At 48.3% G+C, this 20,180-nt stretch overlaps 1 protein-coding gene across 2 annotated transcripts in view; it reads left to right on the forward strand.

Annotated features, from left to right (window-relative positions):
* Positions 1-20,180, forward strand: part of LOC142571185 (endothelin-converting enzyme 1-like) — a 61,669-nt gene that overhangs the window by 18,234 nt on the left and 23,255 nt on the right. For both annotated transcript variants that reach the window (XM_075679457.1, XM_075679458.1), the window contains exons 2-3: positions 3,935-4,113; positions 18,155-18,351. In XM_075679457.1, coding sequence (XP_075535572.1) covers positions 3,935-4,113; positions 18,155-18,351 — 376 coding nt within the window. The remainder of the gene's footprint in view (positions 1-3,934; positions 4,114-18,154; positions 18,352-20,180) is intronic.

Here is a 20,180-nt window from a genome sequence, read left to right on the forward strand (position 1 = left end):
GGAACGCAATTATAGCGTCACAGAAAATGAATGCTTGGCCATCGTTTGGGCACTCGGCAAGTTTAGCCCTCATTTATATGGCAGGCCTTTCCATGTCGTTACTGACCATCACGCCCTTTGTTGGTTATCCTCTTTAAAAGACCAGTCTGGACGCCTTGCCCGCTGGGCTCTGCGCATTCAAGAATACGATATACACGTCATCTACCGCTCAGGTCGCAAGCACACTGACGCTGAAGCTCTGTCCCGCTCTCGGCTGCCAGCCGACAGTATCCTCGGTCGACATCGCCGCCTGCGCATCGGAACAGCGCAAAGATCGTTGGGTGGCCTCTCTTCTTGATCTCCTTTCTGGCTCGCCTGCATCTCCCAGCTCCCGCTCCCTGCGTCGCCAGGCTGCCCACTTTGCTGTCCTGGATAACCTCTTGTATCGACGCAACTACCAGCCCGATGGTCGCAAGTGGCTCCTGGTTATCTTTAAGACTTTGCGTTCCGACATGTGCACGTCTTTCCATACTGACCCACAATGTGCACACGCAGGCATTTTGACGACGTATGACAGCATGCGGCAACGTTACTACTGGCGAGGAATGTTTACTTTTATCCAAAAGTTTGTCCGCTCGTGCCCGCAATGCCAACGCCGCAAATCTCCGCCTCATCCAGCCCACGGTTTATTACAGCCGCTTGCGTGCCCTGCTCGTGCTTTCGACCGTGTGGGAATTGACCTGTACGGGCAGCTACCACTAACACCCGGTGGCAAACGATGGATTATTGTCGCAGTTGACCACCTTACACGCTATGCCGAAACCGCTGCTCTACCTGCAGTGACTGCCAGTGACGTTGCAGCCTTTCTGCTCCATCGTTTCATTCTTCGTCAGCGTCCACCTCGGGAGCAAAAACACACGGCATAGAGGCCGTGTGTTTTGTCGCACGTGGTTGAAGCACTTCTTGCTCAATGCCGCATAGTTCACCGGACCACCACGGCGTACCATCCTCAAACCAACGGGCTTACGGAGCGTTTCAATCGCACCCTAGGTGATATGCTCGCCATATACGTTTCATCGGAGCATACAAACTGGGACATCTTCCTCCTATTTGTCACGTACGTATATAATACGGCTACACAGAGTACTACAGGATTTTCTCCATACTTTCTTCTCTACGGTCGCTATCCTTCCCATACCATCGATACGGTTTTGCCGTATACACCAGACGCATCAGAGTATGCTCCCGTTTCAGCCGTCACCTGATACGCCGAAGAATGCCCTCAATTAGCCCGAACCGACCAACAACGACAAAAAGCCAATCGTGATGGCGACGTTACGAATCCGAAGTTCGCTACCGGCACACTTGTCTTGTTGTCCGTGCCTGCTATTACGCCTGGACTTTCGACAAAACTTCTCTCGCAGTATGATGGACCATACCGCAACGTCGAACGCACCTCTCCGGTCAACTATATCATAGAGCCGCTTACACCGACATCCGACAAGCGCCGCCGTGGACGGGATGTTGTTCACGTTCACCGCCTGAAACAATTCTATGACCCGCTCGTCTCCACCTCGTAAGTCGCCAGAATGGCTCCGCTTTTGCACCGGGGGTAATTGTAATGAGGAAGAAGAGCAGAAGGACAAGGCCAGCCAGATCGTCTGTTCCGTGCCTGCAGTGGAACCAGTGGGCCAGCCGGATCGCCAGTGTTTAGCATGAGCGTGAGCCGTTCGGGCAACCAGCTATACCTGCTCTGCGTGACCTTCCTTCTCGATTACGAACAGACGCTACCAACTGAACCGTTCAAACACTCCATTACACATTATATTTTTTCGTATATTGTAGAATGATATAGACGTACGCCCTCCCATTAATCAAAATAATTACTAGAAGCACTAACTGGAATATTAAGGTTCGTCCTCACGTCAGGCTTGCCGATAAATTGAATGCCTGGGACATGGAAAGGTGAACAGTGAATAGACTTAATATGCCCCTTCTCTCACTCATGACATTTAGGGGCATGCAACCAGGGTTCCACGGTTTCATTATTTCCAGTATAACTGTATAAATGCAATTCAAAACCCGTATGTGTCATTCTTATCAATCCAAATGACCACCAGCAGCAATTGCCATTGCATTATTTTGCCCGTGCCAACAAGATCGTCAAAGGATGACACGATCTATTCGCCTAATATTCGCCTAACCTTAACTGGGAACCTCATATTTCGACCATGTGTCAAAAAGCCATAGGCAAACTTACCTTTTTAAAAAGGAGACTGCGTGCAGCACCACCACACCTCAAACTAAACGCGTACAAAACACTAATAAGACCATGCCTAGAATACGCTGATCTAATCTGGAGCCCTCATCAAAAATGCCTTATAAATAAAATAGAACGCATACAAAAATTAGCAATTAGGTTTGTATATTCGGACTACAAAAGGCAGTCCAGTGTCTCGGGTCTGCTAGCAAGGGCTAACCTAAAACCCCTCTCGCAGAGAAGAGCAATTTCGCGACTAAAATTCATCTATCAATTATACCATGGTCATTTCCAAATAGCACGTTCTCATTACCTCCAAGATCCTCCAAAACGTTCAACCAGACTTAATCACTCCAAAACAATCTATCTTCCCCGAAGTCGCGTTAATGTTCACAAGCATTCCCTTTTTCCGTCAGCCATTTCCCAGTGGAACAAGTTAACTAACGATATTGTGTGTTGCAATAACATCGACTCTTTTATTAACTGCATTCAGTGTATTGACTTGTCATCGTGATTCTTTTTTTCATTGCGTCTCTGTACCACTCCTGCACGGGCCGTGAAGGGCCTGTAGTACATTCAAATAAAAAAAAATTAAACAATACAGTGTCAAGCGTAGTGGAAGCCGGCAGGCAATAAGTTAAGTACCACGAATAACAACAAGAAAGATATCGTTAATGCGTGAACTAACGTTCTTGGGTGCCCATACGTTGCGTATCACGCTGCCTAAACAAGACAGAAACATCTGTCCGTTTAGTCTGATGCAGAATCATTCACGGCTAAGTATATGAGAAGCAAACGTCGCATGTGTTGATCAGGCGTGCGTAAAAGATGTTGTTCAATTAATCACATATATGCGTATTCCAAGAAATGCACGTGATAAGGTATAGTTCCTGTGTTGTTGTCTTTGCCCTTTTATGGCACCATCAGAGTTGGCTGGTTTGATTTCTACAGCTTGCATCGAAATGCACCCGTGGTATTTGTAACATTACGTCACCATTGTTGCTGCGTCAACTTTTTTACCGCATGGTTCTGGCTTTGTAAGATGGAATGGGTGCGCTCAAGCAATTCTCTTGTTTACAAACTTGACCGCGGATTGATCCAGAGCGGACGGGGACGCCGTGTAACAGGAAGGAAGTGGTAAGGGGGGGGGAGAGGGCAGGGAGTTGGCGAGGTTTCATGGTGTCTTGCGCTTTGAAGCACCAACGACTTAGTGTACACGCTGGTACAGCGGACTCGCATTCTTCGTTTTTCAGTTGTGGGCATAAATATGTCCAAGGTAGAGTTTGCATTTATTAACTTCGTAGTCGTCACCTCAATTCCTACCTATATGCATAACTTTACACTACGATATTAAGGCAGGTTAGATTTTACCGAAACAGATAATAGCATTCTCATAAATCAACCGTTATCCAATGTTGCAGAGCCGAGTGCCTAATATTCGCATTGTTTCTTTAGTGACCCCTAATTGTATGTAACCGTTCAGATGGCTGAGATTTTTTTCCTGTTTCGTGCCCTCACAACAGATACGCTCTTGACATACTTGAGAATTAAAATTTTGACTATAGCTTCGCAAAGTCTTAGCCGGTGGGTCGTACATCCAATCTCCACAACAGAAACAACAATATTCCCGTATTTTGTTTATGCGTCCTCTGGTGAGCGAAGTTATCATTGTTGCCATTAAATATTTCACTGCAGGCACTGAACATTGTGGTTGACGCACTGACACGTTGCGAGCTGTTTCTGATGGAGCACAAGGGGGCATGGCACACGTACCGTGATGGTATCGTGGACAAGTATGAGCTACAGGATCTCCAGCGCCGATACATGCCCGGTCTCAGCGTGGACCGATGGGTGAACGCGATTAACACGCAATGGTAAGCGTGGCTACTACGCAAATTTTCGCAAGTGCTTGATTTAGGTTACAGAGCCACAGATTTTCAATTATTCTTGAGACACCAACTACGGCATTTATCATAATCCTATCAAGGATGTGCGACTTCAAACCACAGCATTGTTTTTTTTTTCGGAAGTGTTGGCATCGGGTACTGAAACATACTGATATTTCCATGTCGGAATGCAACGCATAGCCTGTAGTTTCTCACTAATATATTTTGCTAACATTCTTTTCAGCTATGGGTCTACAGGAGCCTGGCTCTCGAACAATATAAAGAAAGAAATTTACGGCAGTGCATTCATTCCAGCTCGCCCACGTGTCAGTGATTTTGGAAGTTAAGAAATAATGTTTTCTCTAGCAGCGGAGCACTGTCGCTGTACACACCACAATACTTCTTGAAAATGAATCTCTCGGTTTTGAGCCGGTATGAAAGCTCAGGCTCTAAGCTAAAGTACTCACGCAAACACTAACACAATGCCAACATAAGTAAACGGATGCCTAGTGAGTATTCGGGAAGCGACGGGGGAACATCGGCAAACTATCTTACAAGTATAGCAAGGCATAGCATTACACTTGGTATCGCACGCAATACATTAACAAACTCAGATATGATGAATAATAAATCTCTAAAAAATCAATATGAAATCATGTAAGCAATAAACAGGAGAAGTAATGTCTCATTAAGTATCGGAACAGGAACGACCCGTAGCAAATGTGTCAAAGTTTCTTGCACTTATGTTATAAGGACGGAAACAAGCCACGAACAATAGTCGAATAAAGTGATTTTTCAAGATATGTGCTGGTCTGCTGTTCATAATGGCTAGCTAGTTGCGCCGAAGTTGTTAAGCTGTTTTGACGCACAACTTATACTTCGGAAGTAGATCGGTGGTTTAGCCTGTTAGTTAAGTGGTGGCTAGAATGACGAAGAATTCAAGCTTATGCGCACTTGCCGGCATCATCTCTGTGGCTCTGATGGGCGCGTTGTCCTACTTTATCTCCTACCGTCTTCCGAGCTTACACTGCGATGGTGTTCTTCAGCATGGAGCCTTTGGCGGCATCATTCTTGGGCTGCTTGAGACGCCTGCAGCAACTACCAGTCTCACCAATACACACCGATTCACAATCGCGCACGAAATATTACATACTATGCGAGGAGATGGCGCGATCCAGCGGATTCTTCACATTGCTGAGGTAATATTTGGAGAGACACTAAAGTATGTTTGTTTTTACGTTTTGCGCACCAAATTGCGACAGAACCTTGAGGCATACTGCAGTGGAGAATTCTGGGATAATTTTGACCATTTTGGGTTGTTTAATGCGCAACTGAGATTTCTGAAAATTCAGTCACATATAAAAGGACACAACATAAATTTAGAACTGATAAAATGTATTTTAGAAAGCTCTATATTGGTGAATTTTGTGGCAATAGCTCAAATAATGAGATAAAAAGTGAAGGCGAAAGTAGAATTTAGTTTAATTTGGCCCCGAAACCTCAGCACTTGTACGGCATTGTAACTTCACGGATTTGACGATACCTTTTCTTCTGTTGAGAGGCTGTGCCCCAGTTAACCTTCTCGAGCACTGCTAAAGGTATCCTCGGCAAGTCCCAGTGGTGCGCACTGGGGCGACGGTGATTAAATGAAACGGAGCACAAGATGCGCGCAGCTGCGATCGGTCGAGGATGCCATGAGGCACGTCTATGACCCGCTTACATGTCAGTGTAGACCACCTTTAGTAAAAAAAATGTAGCTTGGAAAGAGCAAATGCCGTCAAAGCTATGACACCGCGGCTATCTGGTGCCGGAATTACGACGTGGCATCACCACCAGTCTTTCTCTTAAAATGCGTGTTCTCTGGTTTTACGGGCGTCTTCTCGCGGACAGAGTGGCTTTTTTGTTTGTTGATTTGGCAGGGTACTTTACCACCTCAGGTCAGCAACTTTTTTTCTCTTTATCGTCGCTTTAAGCTTTCTTACCGGTAGACTTGCGAACTTTGCCCACCACCCAGACGGCTATGACTTTAATTATCAATTAACTCTATTTCGTAAAACTATTATTCTTTATCGATGTCGACCTTTAATTTAATCGAAATATTCGATTAGACCTGTTCGATTAATCGTTTTCGATTGACAGGTGTGCTGCGACAGGTGACAGGTGCGATTGACAGGCTTGACAGGTGTGGTGCGAGAATTTTGAAATCGTACTGGAATGGTGGTGCTCGAGCACTGAGTGTACGGCCGTGGTAGTGCGACTGTCCACTTTTTTTCCGAGTCGCGAGTGATGCCGACAGAAGCACGCCGCTCGAAGCCGCGTGCTTTAAATGCCTTCGCAATTCCAGCATACTATAGCAGCCGAGTCGCTGATCATCGGGCCACTCGCAGTCCACTAAAGACGCTGTACAGCATGGCCGCCGGTTTGGAGCATGTATTTGACATAGCGATGGAGTTCATGACCATTCCAGGAAATGTATAGCGTCCGAGCATCTATTCTCGCCTGCTGGTTGTGCGACCATTCAATCTGGGTGTCAGTTTCACCCAAACACCGCATCCGATTAGTATTTCTTCACGCTGTAGAAAAAAGCTTGTGCCTTAGATTGCTAAACCACTAATTTTCTTCTCCCCGATGCATATTACAATTTCTCGCAGATTTAAATTGGACAACACGTTTCACTTTTGCCATTTTTTCTTCTTTCCTGTTTAAGTTTGCTGTACAGGGGTTCACTAGTGCTTCGTATCTTATTTCATTCTACACTAAGTGCCATTTTATAAAGAAGCGCTAACTCACGAAAGAAGCTGGGTTTATTAACATGCTTCAAGGCGAGCTTCAGACGGGGCAAAAACGCGCTTCTTCTCTTTCTCGTTCCCTCCGCTCACACTTGTTCTTCCACTCATGCGACTACGTTTACCGCAATAATTCTCGCCTCCTGAACAAAGCCCGCCGGTCGTGTCTCTAAAGATCTCGGAGTAAAAGCCTTCAGACGAGCGACGAGTAAAACCTAAGTCTTGGCAGAGCGTCGTCCAGTTGCTATGAGGCGCTCCAGTTGATAGTTTACGGAGCTGGTCAACAACAACGAACGGGCCAGTATAGTTGGCGAGTTGTTTCGCGGACACAGGTCACGTTTGCTCAACGGACACCATACCAAGACTAGATTTCCTGGAGAATAGGTTACATCTCGATGGTGCCGGTCGTTTCGTGCTTACCGGTGTTGTGAAGACAGAGAACGCATGAAAGCAAAGCGTCGAGATCCTTCAGCGAGACACATAGCCTCGGAGAGTGAGAGATCCTCGCGGGTAGAGAAAATATGCTGTCCAATGTGTGACGCGTCGGACAAACCTAGCGGAGGAAAAACGATCTGTAGCCAGTAGTTCCGCGCTTTGGAGTGTTTATGGTGTATTGAATCAAGAGCAAAAAGTCGTCATTATGGTCTGATGTGACGTACATGGACAACATGTCGACCAGTGTGCAGTTGGTACGTTCAATCAGCCCATTCGTTTCCGGCTAATACGGTGACGAGTGGCAAAAGCTGGAAGCGCACAACCGAAGAAGCTATTTTACGACGTGTGCAGTAAACTGGCGGCCGCAGTCGTTGACGATGACTTGATGAGCGCCGTGGCGGAGAATGATCGAGTGTAGCAGAAAAAGGGAAACGGGTGGCGGCGGTAAAGCAGCCGTCTCGCAGTGCCGGGTCAGACGGTCGGCAGCAACGATGATCCAACGATTTGCTTTCGATGAGCGGGTGAAGGGACCCATGAGATTAGGATTTTGAAACGAAATCAGCGCTGTGTCAACGAGTGCGAACACAACGTTGGTTACCTGGCCGATAGCGTCCCAGTCGTTGTACTTGCTTACTCGTTGGTAATGTCTCAGCCAGTCGTCCACATCTTCAACTGCTTTTCCGGCGAAGACCCGAGGTTCTCGGCACATCGCCACGTGCCAACATACATTGATCTCGGAGCGGCAGGCATCGGACCCTAAGCGTGTCCATCGCAGGACATATCGGCAGGCGAAGGTAATAGTCAGGCGAGGCGAATACTCTAGCGAATAATAAGTGGTTCCGGCTCTGTTGTTACTTAAATTGTCCCGCACCTCCACGAAAACTGCTACGTTAGAAAGAAACGGGTTTTTGTTTGTGGGGATTACTTAACAGGCTTCAAGGCAGGCCTATATAAGACAGGGCACTCTGCTCACATTTCATCTACTTCCACTCATGCGACTACATATACTGTACTAGTATATTTTTAGCTTTTCAAACGCCACTAGTGCCGGCTATATTCAGTCTTTAACAAGCTTAAGATTTTTCTTTATCAAGCGTTTATGCTCGTGTCTTTCAAACTTGTTTCCACCTTTTAAACAATAAAATGGGCCTTACAAAAGTAGATAACTGCATAAGGGATCGACGTTGGGCTAGTTGGCGTCCATGTTGAAGAGAAAATTGGAGGACGCTTAAGCTTCGCCTTCAAGAGTGGAACGCGATAGCGTTATCGCACCCCATTCGCACCGCCCACTCAAAACGATCTACGCGAGCCAAACGTTGTGATCGGCACGGAGAGCTGAACCGCGACGCGCCATGAAGGCGGACGCGATCATGGGTCGAGTGGCGCGCCACGTGTCGGGGCAGAGCCGTACATTTTGAGGAGGGGGCCTTCTGTGTTTTCCGCAAGATGGCTCTGCGTGTGCGCCGAGTGCACAAGAAAGGTAGCGCAAACGTACTTCGCTACTCGTGTAACTGCGAGTTCTGTAATTTACATGCTCATAATTACCGATATACACCGCAGTATAACTTTCTACGGCACGTTTCTAAGGCAACACCTCATTTACTAGAGGCACTTGTGCCCCGCCTTGAACTATGGAACTCGTGGCTGAGTGTTAGCGTCTCCGACGCGCACTCCGGAGACCCTGGTTTGATTCGCACCTAGCCCATCTTGCAAGTTGTTGTTATTTATGAATTGCCTTCCTAGATTTTTCGCTCACGGCGAATGCCGCCGACGCCGACAACACCGGCTTTTCTGCGACACGAGCTCCTAAACGCTGTCGCGTTAAAATAGCGCATAGGACAAGCACAAACAATGATCGACGACACAATGATGACTACCCTTTAAGGTTTAGTCAACGCATCTGTTGTCGATCTTTCTTAGTACTCGTCTCCCGCGCAGTTTCCCCGTCCAAAGAGATAGCTGTTTAAACCTTCTTAAAACTGCCTGACAAAAATTTCCATTGATCATTTAAAAGCCGCGCATCGAAAACGATTAGTTGAATAAAGGATAAAATGACAGCTGATTCATTGTTAATCGAAGAAAAAAATTCACCAACCATTACAATACTACCTAATGCGAAATTTGAGCGCAGTCCTATACGCGTACTTATTTCGCGACATATTGACGGGCACGTATTCTCTGTTTCGCGCGGCACGTTCAAAGTGGGGCGAAGTGGGGCTCGATGGCATGGAAATGAAAGTGGATGAAAAAACAACTTGCCGCAGGTGTGGAACGATCCCACGTCTTATCATTACGCGTGCGAGGCTCTACAACAGATATTCGCCTAATACGAAGACGTGGGATCGTTCCCCACCTGTGGCAACTTGTCTTTTCATCCACTTTCATTTCCATTAATTTGAGATTTCTTTGATTCATTTATTACCTATAAAGAATTTCTCCTATGTTATCCTTGGTGTCAATGTATGTTGGCTTCTTATGATATGCTTAATAAAATCGGGCACATTGGTTAACTTCCTTTCCTCTGGTTAACCTTTTAGTTCATGTATTTTCCATTGACGCAAGTCCGAGAAAAAGTGGTTATACCCACGCTTAGCGCGCAAGTGCTTGAGGACACACGGGCCTAACGTTTCTGTGTGCTCTGTCGTTTTTCTTCCCGTTCGGAAGCAAAGCTTTGTAATTCTAACCCCCGTATGCATCCCCCGCATGCGTCCCCAGGGGGAGGGAGGAGGTACCATGGGCGACTTACGTTTGTATCGTGAACACAGCCCGTGGACAGGAACGGAGTCATGTAGGGGGGAGGGAGGAAAGTGTAGCGATGGTGCTGCAGCTATGGGGACCGGTATGGGAGAGGGTGAAAAATTGTGGCGACGCCTGTGCAGCAGTTGAAACAGATAGGGGACAATGTGAAATAGTTTGGCGACAGCGCCGGCGCACGTGACCTGTGCTTCTGTGGTTATAACGTCACGCGGTCTGAGGTGTTGGCGAGGCTGCAGCAGTGGTTGCGGCATATGCGTGAGGGTTCCGGTGACCGCGGCGGTGGTTGTTTGGGTGTAGTGTGGTGTGCTATGCAGGTTAGCAATGTAGGCGATTAAGTTAAACCTTCCAGCATCGACAGAGAATACTGGCATATTGAAAAAACTTCGGTATGGATTCGGAATCGGTACACATCTGGGTAAATTGTTTGTCCTTACTCAGTTTATTGAAATACCCAGAGCAGAAAGGAGTCCACTATATGTGGCTTTTTAGACATCAACCAAGCGTATAACAAAGTAAACCGCAACATAGTGTGTCATATTGCTACGGAACAGTATTTGCGATGACAAAGAGACGAGCAGGGGTGAAGACGACGACGACGATTGGAGGCTAGCGCGGGCAGTTGTCCCTTGGCCAAGTGCGGCGATTTCCTTGTAAATATATTTGTATATAGCTTTTCGTAGGCTTCTTCCTACGTAACATATCTGTTGGTGATGGACGTTCCCTGTACCTCGTCACGGAGCTTCGCAGTGGACGGTACGTCGAGCCTTCCTTCATTGCTCCCGGCGACGACAACTCGACTCCCCCGGCTCCGACACCTGCTGCCACTTCGACGACCTACATCACTCTCCCCGCTCCTCGTGATCCTGGCGCATTCTCGGGCAAAGATCGGGCAAACGTCGAGCACTGAATGAGCCTGTTCGAACACGTCAGCCGCAATAACCTGTGGGACCCTACTATCATGCTCGCCAGCGTAGTCTTTTACCTTGGTGGCACACCTCGAGTTTGGTTTCGGACGCACGAAGATGAGCTCACCAGTTGGGATTCGCTTAAGCAAAAGCTCAGAGACTTGTTCGGCAACCCCTACGGTCACCAACTTGCCGCGCAGAAGGCGCTTTCCGGCTGTGTGCAGACGTCAACAGAGCCCTACGTCACGTACATTCAGGACCTCATGGCTCTGCGCCGCAAAGTTGACGCACACATGACTGAGTCCGACAAGGTCTCCCACATCCCCAAAGACATTGCCGATGACGCCTTCAACTTGCTCGTTTTTAACAACCTGGCGATGGTGGATGCAGTTATAAAACAGTACCGTCGCCTCGAACTCGCTAAAAGCCGAAGTATCAACCAGCCGTTTGCCCCTCTGCCCAACACCCCAGCGACATCTTTCTGTGCCGACGCTCCTCGTCCCAACAACAATGGCAATGTTACCAGAATGGTCCAGCGTGAGGTCGAGGCCGCCTATCCGGCTGCCTTCGAACATAGCCCCTCCAATGCACCTGCAGTCACGGTTTCCCTGATCCAGGCAGTTGTCCGCCAGGAGTTCGCAAACGTGGGTCTTCACACCATCTGCTCGGCCCATCGCCGTGATACCCACCCGGCTTCTTCGATTCCGCCCCGTCCCACATCTTCTTATCCACCACGTTTCCGCAACCCGTCTGAATGGCGCACTGCAGACGACAAGCCCATTTGTTTTTACTGCCATCGAATCGGGCACATTTCGCGGCACTGTGGCAGTCACTGGAGTTCCCCGAACCGGTCTATTTATACTGCCTACTGTCGCTGATCAGGTGGCCTTTCTCGTCCCTATGCTGCCCACTCCCATAATGCCCCCACAGATTCTGCTGCGCCGATCCACCCCTATTCTCTCTCGCCCTCGCCCCAACGACGACAATCTCGCTCCCCCCGCCCCGTCGCTCCTATTCATCGACTCCCTTCGGACGCAGCTACCAGCCGGAAAACTAGACGATGCAGCGCCTCGAGGTGACGCTGCACTGCTCCCTACGCCACCAAATCCTCTACTGACGTTGCCCATTCATCTGAACCTTGTTGACGTGCAAGTCGACGGTGTTTCTGTATCAGCTCTCATAGACACTGGGGCGCATTTGTCCGTAATAAGCCCTGTCCTTCATAACCGGCTGAGGAAAATAATCTCGCCCACTACGACGCCTGTTGTCCATGTCGCCGATGGTGGAACAGCCCCTGTAATTGGTATGTGTGCCGTCCGCGTCTCCTTCGCCGATCGCTCCACTATCGTGCTATTCACTGTCATCGCCCACTGTCCCCACGACATCATCCTCGGCTTAGACTTCGTCTCCGCACATTCTGCTCTCATCGATTGTTTCGCCAGTACTCTCCGCCTTGAGCTGACGGTTCTGGATGCCGCTGAACCACACACCCGTCGCCTCAGTTCCGTCGACTTCGTTCGCTTGCCACCTTCGGCACTGACTTACGTTGACTTCGTGTCGTCGCCACCAGTTCCCGACGGTCACTCCTTCGCGGCTCCGATGCAACACGTCCTCCTTACGCATGGGATCACCGTACCTCACACAGTTTTATCTATTACAGCGAATAGCGTCTACCTCCTAGTGGTCAATTTTGGCTTGACGACACAAGTGCTGCCATGCGGGATGTCTCTGGCCCAGCTATGCTCATTCGAGGATCACTCAGTAGCATCTATTGCAGTATACGACAATTCTGCTGATCCTCCTCTACCATCGCAGACGGCAACTTGTACCGTCGCCGACTTGCAGAAAATTATTGCGCCCGACATCCCATCCGAGCACGCGCGTGAGCTCTACCGCGTTCTGTTTTCCTACCACGATATTTTTGACCTTAACGATCGTCCGTTGGCCCAAACTACAGCTGTTAAACATCGCATTAATACCGGCGATGCTCCTCCTATTTATCGCCGCCGCTTTCGAGTATCACTGGCTGAGCGTCAAGTTATTCACGCCGAAGTTCGCAAAATGCTTGCCAAGAACATTATTGAACCGTCATGTAGCCCATGGGCGTCACTTGTTGTACTGCTGAAAAGGAAAGATGGCTCATGGCGCTTTTGCCTGGATTATCGCCACCTTAACAGGGTTAGCAAAAGGGACGTGTATCCCCTACCTCGGATTGATGACGCACTTTACTGCCTCCACGGTGCTCGCTATTTCTCCTGTACAGACCTCCGCTCCGGCTACTGGCAGATTTCCGTGGACGATCTTAACCGCGAGAAGACTGCTATTGTAACACCTGACGGTCCTCATCGATTCAAAGTGATGCCGTTCGGTCTATGTAACGCTCCTGCCACTTGTGAACGCATGATGGGCTCCCATCTTCACGCTTTGAAATGGTGCACGTGCCTGTGCTACTTGGACCACGATATAGTATCCTGCCCAACGTTCGCTGCCCACCTCGAGCGCCTCTCAGCAGTCCTGGACGTTTTTTCGGCGAGCAGGGTCTGCAACTCAACGCATCGAAGTGCCAGTTCGGCCGTCGCTGGATTACCGTCCTTGGACATCTCGTTGACGCGAACGTAGCGCAACCGGACCCAGGCAAGATCCATGCTGTTACGTACTTCCCTGTTCCAAAGTGTGTCAAGGATCTGCGCAGCTTTATCGGCCTTTGCTCGTACTTCCGCCATTTCGTGAAAAATTTCGCGGCCATAGCATGGCCACTAACCGAGCTTTTCAACAAAGGCGCCCCATTCCAGTCGGGCGATAACGACGCCTCTGCGTTCTCGCTTCTAATATACCTTCTCACAACGCCTCCCGTTTTAGCCCATTTCGATCCTTCTGCGTCTACCGAAGTCCGTACTGATGCCAGCGGTCATCGAATTGGCGCAGTACTGGCGCAACGCCAGCGCGGCCACGACCGTGTTATCGCTTACGCCAGCAGGCTCCTATCGCCCACGGAGCGCAACTATTCCATCACCGAGTGTGAGTGTCTGGCCCTAGTTTGGGCGGTGGCGAAGTTCCGCCCATACTTATATGGCCGACCCATTTCTGTTGAGACAGACCATCACGTGATTTGCTGGTTATCCTCAGTGAAAGATCCTGCAGGAAGACTTGGTCGCTGTGCCTTACGCCTCCAAGAATATTCGTGTACTGTCACCTACAAATCTGGCCGACTACACAAGGACGCTGACTGCCTGTCTCGCTACCCGGTAGACGAGCCTGACGACGCCGACAGTATTACCGCCAACGGCATTTTCTCTGTGCCTGCCTTCGCTCACAACGCCCATGAGCAGTACTGAGACCTATCACTGCGAGTACTCATCGAGCGTCTGCGCTCTACTACACGTACCGACGCATCCGTTCGCCGATTTGTCCTCCAGGGTGGCATTCTGTACCGAAGGAACTTCCTCCCTGACGGCTCTGATCATCTTCTTCTTTACGTGCCAAAACATCTACGACAGACTATTCGCTTTGAGATGCATGGCACACCTACTGCAGGACATCTTGGGGTAGGCCGCACGTACCACCACGTCCGCCGCCGCTTCTATTGGCCTGGTCTCGCTTGCTCCGTCCGACGCTATGTTGCTGCCTGTGATCCCTGCCAGCGTTGAAAAACACCTCAGGTGCTACCTGCCGGTCATCTCCAGCCGATCGCCGTCCCTGTGGAATCGTTATTTCGTGTTGGATTAGACCTCCTCGTTCACTTTCCCACGTCATCCTCTGGGAACAAATGGGTAGCCGTCGCAACTGATTACGCCACCCGATACGCAATAACGCGGGCTCTCCCTAGCAGTTGCGCCACTGACGTCGCGGACTTTCTCTTGCGTGACATTATATTACTTCATGGCGCCCCGCGACAGCTGCTTACTGACCGTGGTCGGAACTTTCTCTCGAAAGTTATCGCCTACATTGTGCGTTCCTGCTCCATTCAACACAAGCGGACTACCTCATACCATCCTCAAACCAATGGCCTGACAGAGCGGTTAAACCGTACTGTTACCGATATGCAGTTCAAGTAACTTTCCAAGGACCACCACGACTGGGACATTGTTCTTCCTTACGTCACATCTGCATATAATTTCTCCGGATTTTCTCCAATTTATCTATTGTACGGTCGCGAACCAACATTGCCCTTTGACACGGCACTTCTTCCTGCTGCGATCTCAAGAAGCGAGTATGCGCGTGACAATTTAGCTTTAAAGAATCAGGTGTGATGGTATTCTTTCTTTCTTTCGTTCTTTTTTTCTTTCTTCATTGATTGATTTATTTAAGACAATGCACACATTGTCTTTAAGACAGCGAACAGAGAGTCTCACTACAGGGTCAGGAAATACCTCGGGTAAAACAATATAGATAGATATGTTGGTATATGGATGAACGAAGGCAATATAAGAACTTCTGTTTGGCCTAGTTGATGTTCGCTGCATATCATAGTGACCGCAAATAAAGACGGGGACAGTAGAAGAGAACACAACAGCGACACGGGCGGTAGACAGATACATGGAAAGACGCACATGGAAACACAGGTAAAAACAATAACAGCAAACGGGAAGAGAAATGCGGCCAAAATGAAACACAGGGCGCTATGGGGATCCAATAGATACGAGGTGCTTCGGGATATGTGGAAAGGTGCAATAGTCCCAGGACTTGCATTCGCACATGAAGTTGCTTGCTTGAAATCAAGGGTACAATCCGGACTCGACGACAACCATAGGTGAATGGGACACCTCACATTGGACGCATGCGGGAAGACAAATTAAGCTATGCAGGGTGATAGGGGCTGGACTAGTTTTGAAGTGAGGGAAGGTGAGAGTAAAATTGATTATGAAGAACGACTGAGATTATAACTAAGTAAGTAAATGGGAAGGAAAGGTTCGGGTATTTGTAGAGGAAGAACGTTCATTCACAGGGGAGGAAACATGAAAACAAAACATCAAGCGGGAAGTCGGAGACTGAGACAATCTCATGGGTGGGGGCACTTGAAAAGAAACCTGCTTGTGTAACTACTTAGGAGGGAAAAAAAACGACGTCATGAAAGAAACAATTTATATTAACTGAAAAGGAAGCTCCTTACTTTTATTAGCAAGATCAGGTCGCCTAAGAACACACACTTATAAAGCGAGATACAACAAGGCAGAAGAAGCGTGTGCGTGCTGCGGTAAAGCTAGGGAAACGATGGAGCATGTTTTATTAGAATATGACCATGTCTGCCCAGCGGTCGACTTAGGCACCGCCGGCCTCTTTGAAGCTTTTGGGTTCAGCGAGAACAGAGGGAAAGCAAACACGTTCTCAATGAGGATTAATAGCAGATGATTGAAAGATAGGCGGAAGTAGGGAAAAGACATACAACGGTGGCAAAAAAACAAAGTTTCCAGTAGGGGTTCAGAAAGCATGGTGGTAGGAATTCTTCCCCTTTTCCTTCGAGATAGATAGGATATCAGGCAGCATAATAGCATGGTGGCGCAACCCACCGTTCCGTTCAAAAGCGGATGCTCATAGCGTCCGTCCGTCCGTCCGTCCGTCCGTCCGTCCGTCCATCCATCCGTCCGTCCGTCCATCCGTCCGTTCGTCCCTCCATCCGTCCGTCCGTCCGTCCGTCCGTCCATCCATCCATCCATCCATCCATCCATCCATCCATCCATCCATCCATCCATCCATCCGTCCGTCCGTCCGTCCGTCCGTCCGTGTGGTGCCGTACGGAAAACATGTATGCGCAGTGACCACGGCGACGCTTGTGTGGGCGTAGTGCTGCAATATAAGAATAAAAATGTACGATTTCTTAATGCATGGAACCTATGTATTCAGCCCATTTATGTAGCCTAAACAGCTTCGCTGGTAATCCATCCCCATATGAATTTTCCGCCCCCACGAGTCCTTTGTCGGATCACGAGCCAACAAGCCCGTCAGACGATCTTCAGAAATACATCCAGAACTCTGAAGTTATTGTCGGTATGTTGCGAAAACAGTGCATACAAGGTAAATATACCTGGTAGCGAAGCTTCCATGGGAGCCCATGCGTTCAAAACATGGCGGTTCATTGGCGGTTCATGGGGCTTAACGCCATCTGTATGTGGTGGGAACATTTCCGGCGGAACAAAAAAATAATATGACGTCATATCTGTTAAAAGGAAAAGTGACGTCATTTTGTTTTCGAAGGCGCGAAATTTCTTCTGTTGGCCTGCCTTTGGAACTATATATTCAAATGCCCCACCATTCGACTTGAAGCGCGTTTCGAGCTTTCAGCGCGGAAAGCGATGCAGGAAAATGCCAGCCGTACGGTTGTCGAAATCGCACGCCTGCACAGACCATGCTTTCTTTGGAGGCCGACGAAAGCCTTAGGTGCAGAGTGCTGATCCTATCGTCGGATGCCAAGCCCGTCGGCCGGCGCAATCGCACGAAAACAACCACAGAATTATCTGGTAGTCGTAACTCACTACTTTTGACTGAATAGGTTAAGAAGCGATGAAGTTACGCGCCTCACCGAATTCAGACAAACTTCGGATAGCAAAAAAGCACAACGTGTGAGGGGGGCGTATTTCAACAGGTGAAGTTTACGAGCGCGGCTTTCTGCACATTTCAAGAGGTGCATTGCATTGCGAGTGATAGTGGCGTCAAAGCCCTCTGTAACGATGGGCGCTGAAAAAGAATATATTTTAATAATAATAAATAAATAAACTAGTATTTTCTTCACTCGTCACGAATATATAAAATTGACCAGGAATTTTATTTTTGTTGAATGAATCTAACTGTGCCTCGCTTGAATTAAAAAACGCTTTTTTCTTTCCCAAACTTTGTTCCCTCCAAACATAGTCGCGCTTCAATCGCTGCTCCCATAACCCCCCTTGCTGATGTCGGTGACAATTTGCACTGAACCGCCTTTGGCCCGAAGCTTCGCGACCTATTTGGATCGACCTTGGTGCATATTTCAGATTATCAGATAGGCCAACGATATAATCGGCAACCCTTCAAAGACTGACTGGAAAACCGATAAAATAATAGAAGAGCTGATTATTTCCAATGTTATTGCATATTTCTCTTTTCAGTATTTGGCGTCCTTCCAATAATTGCAAACCGATGTCTATCCTATATCGCCGCGCATATCTCGTGCAGGACCTTCAATGTCACGCCAGAAACAATAGTGTACGTCATCGATCCGGTCGCACTGGAAAGCACCGCCTTGTTACTGTCTAACTTCACGTGGGTCGAGTCCAACCTGCTGATTGGCTGGTACGTTCTACAGAAACTTGCGCCCTCCGTCAGCCCATACTTCCGGGAGCTTCTGGTGCCTGCATTTGAGAACGATACCGGTAAGCGATTTGCGCAGTGGTGCAATTCGAACTTTGCCACCGCCTGCTGATATGCTTACCAATGTGTGAAAAACTGGTCATACTAACGCAGGTACCCGAACTGGCAGGGCTAATTAGCCCTCACCAGCAAAGCACACAGCTCAGAAGCGTGCCGTCATAAAATAGACTGCATATAATGTTCCCTACACGCGACCGTGTTCTATAGCAGAAAGAGAAATAGTAATTCCTCGAAATGAGTGCGCTTAGGAACTTAAAATATTTCACGAGTTAACACGTGGGGTTGCAGAGCCAATGGTTGCTGTGAATGAATCGGTGGACTTGGTCACCTTGCAGTTCATATTGTGTAATAGTGAGTGCAGGGCCGACCGTACTGGCTCTATTATAGAAGCGTAACATATAACATGCGAACAACGCACATACGTTAGTAAGCCATCAACAGACACATTCTCTCCACGCAACGGTGGTTAGTAGACCAGATGCATCTCAGCAGCCGCTTAGATGTTCCACGGGTGCGGCAGAGGGCCTGAGCCAGCTGGACAGCTACTCAGTCTCTGCATCCATCAGAAAGAATGCACTTCGGTTCCATTTTCTTTTATTTACCCCGTTGGCCGAAATTTTCGGAATCAGTCCTACAGCTCGATGTCTTCCATAATATGGCGGCGCAACGTGATTTTGACCACACAGGGTCCATTGTTGGGTCCAGAGGACAATGAAAAAAATAGCAGAAAGTGGACTATGAAACACGAGACTTATATACATAAGGCAAATCACATTTCTCATCACCCACTCAGGACTTAAGTGGGTTCCAGTCAGACCATGACTTACGCTCACATATGCGAAGCTGTCGTCGCATTGTGGTGTTTCCTGGACAGGCCGGAACGCCAGCTCATTGACGGATGTTGTTATTGTGGTTATAATCACCTCTTGTGCTCGCGCGTTAGAGCGAGGGGTGGTATCAACATCTTGTGACGCTTTCCTCAACCACAATTGAAAAAAAAATTACGGGATTATTTTCGCAGAAGCAAAAAAAAAAGGTCAGCGAAAGCTAATGGTCGTTTTTACTGACACTTTTCAGCAGGAGATATGTAAAACAGGTTATTTACAACAATGTTTTGATGTGCTTTATTTGAAGTCGAAAGGTGGCGTCAGCAAGATGCGTGTCTGCGTCTCCGACGTACCACGATTCAACAAGGTGCAGTCGTTCGACATAATATTTCTGCGGAAAGCCGCAAGGTAGAGAGCAGTAATAAAATAACTTTCAAGTTGCTTCGAGATGCCGCGACTTCCCCTTGCCATCTGCTAGCCGCCTAGTTAGCTGAGATGTTAGAGCGGCTTCCCCGGAAAGGCCGTGGTCCCGGTTTCGAATCCCGGACCAGGGCGAATTTTTTCAACAGGGAAGCTTTTCTTTCGAGGAGCGAGTTGGGTTTCCTTTGTAGCAATTGCTGCGATTTGTTGGATGTCTCATTTTCCCTTATTTAAAGTGTAAGTTTAGCAGCCAGCTAAAACTCTAAAATGAGTTTCCATTATAAGCCGGAATTAAAATGCGCAATGCTGCACATAAGTGAGTTGCTATAGGTTGTGCCGTACCTTGGCACTCCTTTCAATGCGCTTGAATCACCATGGAGACGATCCGAGCCGGAGAGCGTAAATATTGGAAAGCGCATCTAGTCTCTATTGAAGTGGTGTATAGTTAATATTTCCCACTGCTGAGACTTTTCGTAGGTCTAGAAAGCAAATAAGTGGCGTTCTTTAAAGTCCCTACTTCATGCAAAGCATTAACACTTACGAATAGCGTAAGACCTTTGTAGGAAGAACAAAGAAATCTGAGC

The sequence above is a fragment of the Dermacentor variabilis genome, chromosome 2 (genome assembly GCF_050947875.1).
Source record: "Dermacentor variabilis isolate Ectoservices chromosome 2, ASM5094787v1, whole genome shotgun sequence".
In the NCBI taxonomy this organism is placed as follows: domain Eukaryota; kingdom Metazoa; phylum Arthropoda; class Arachnida; order Ixodida; family Ixodidae; genus Dermacentor; species Dermacentor variabilis.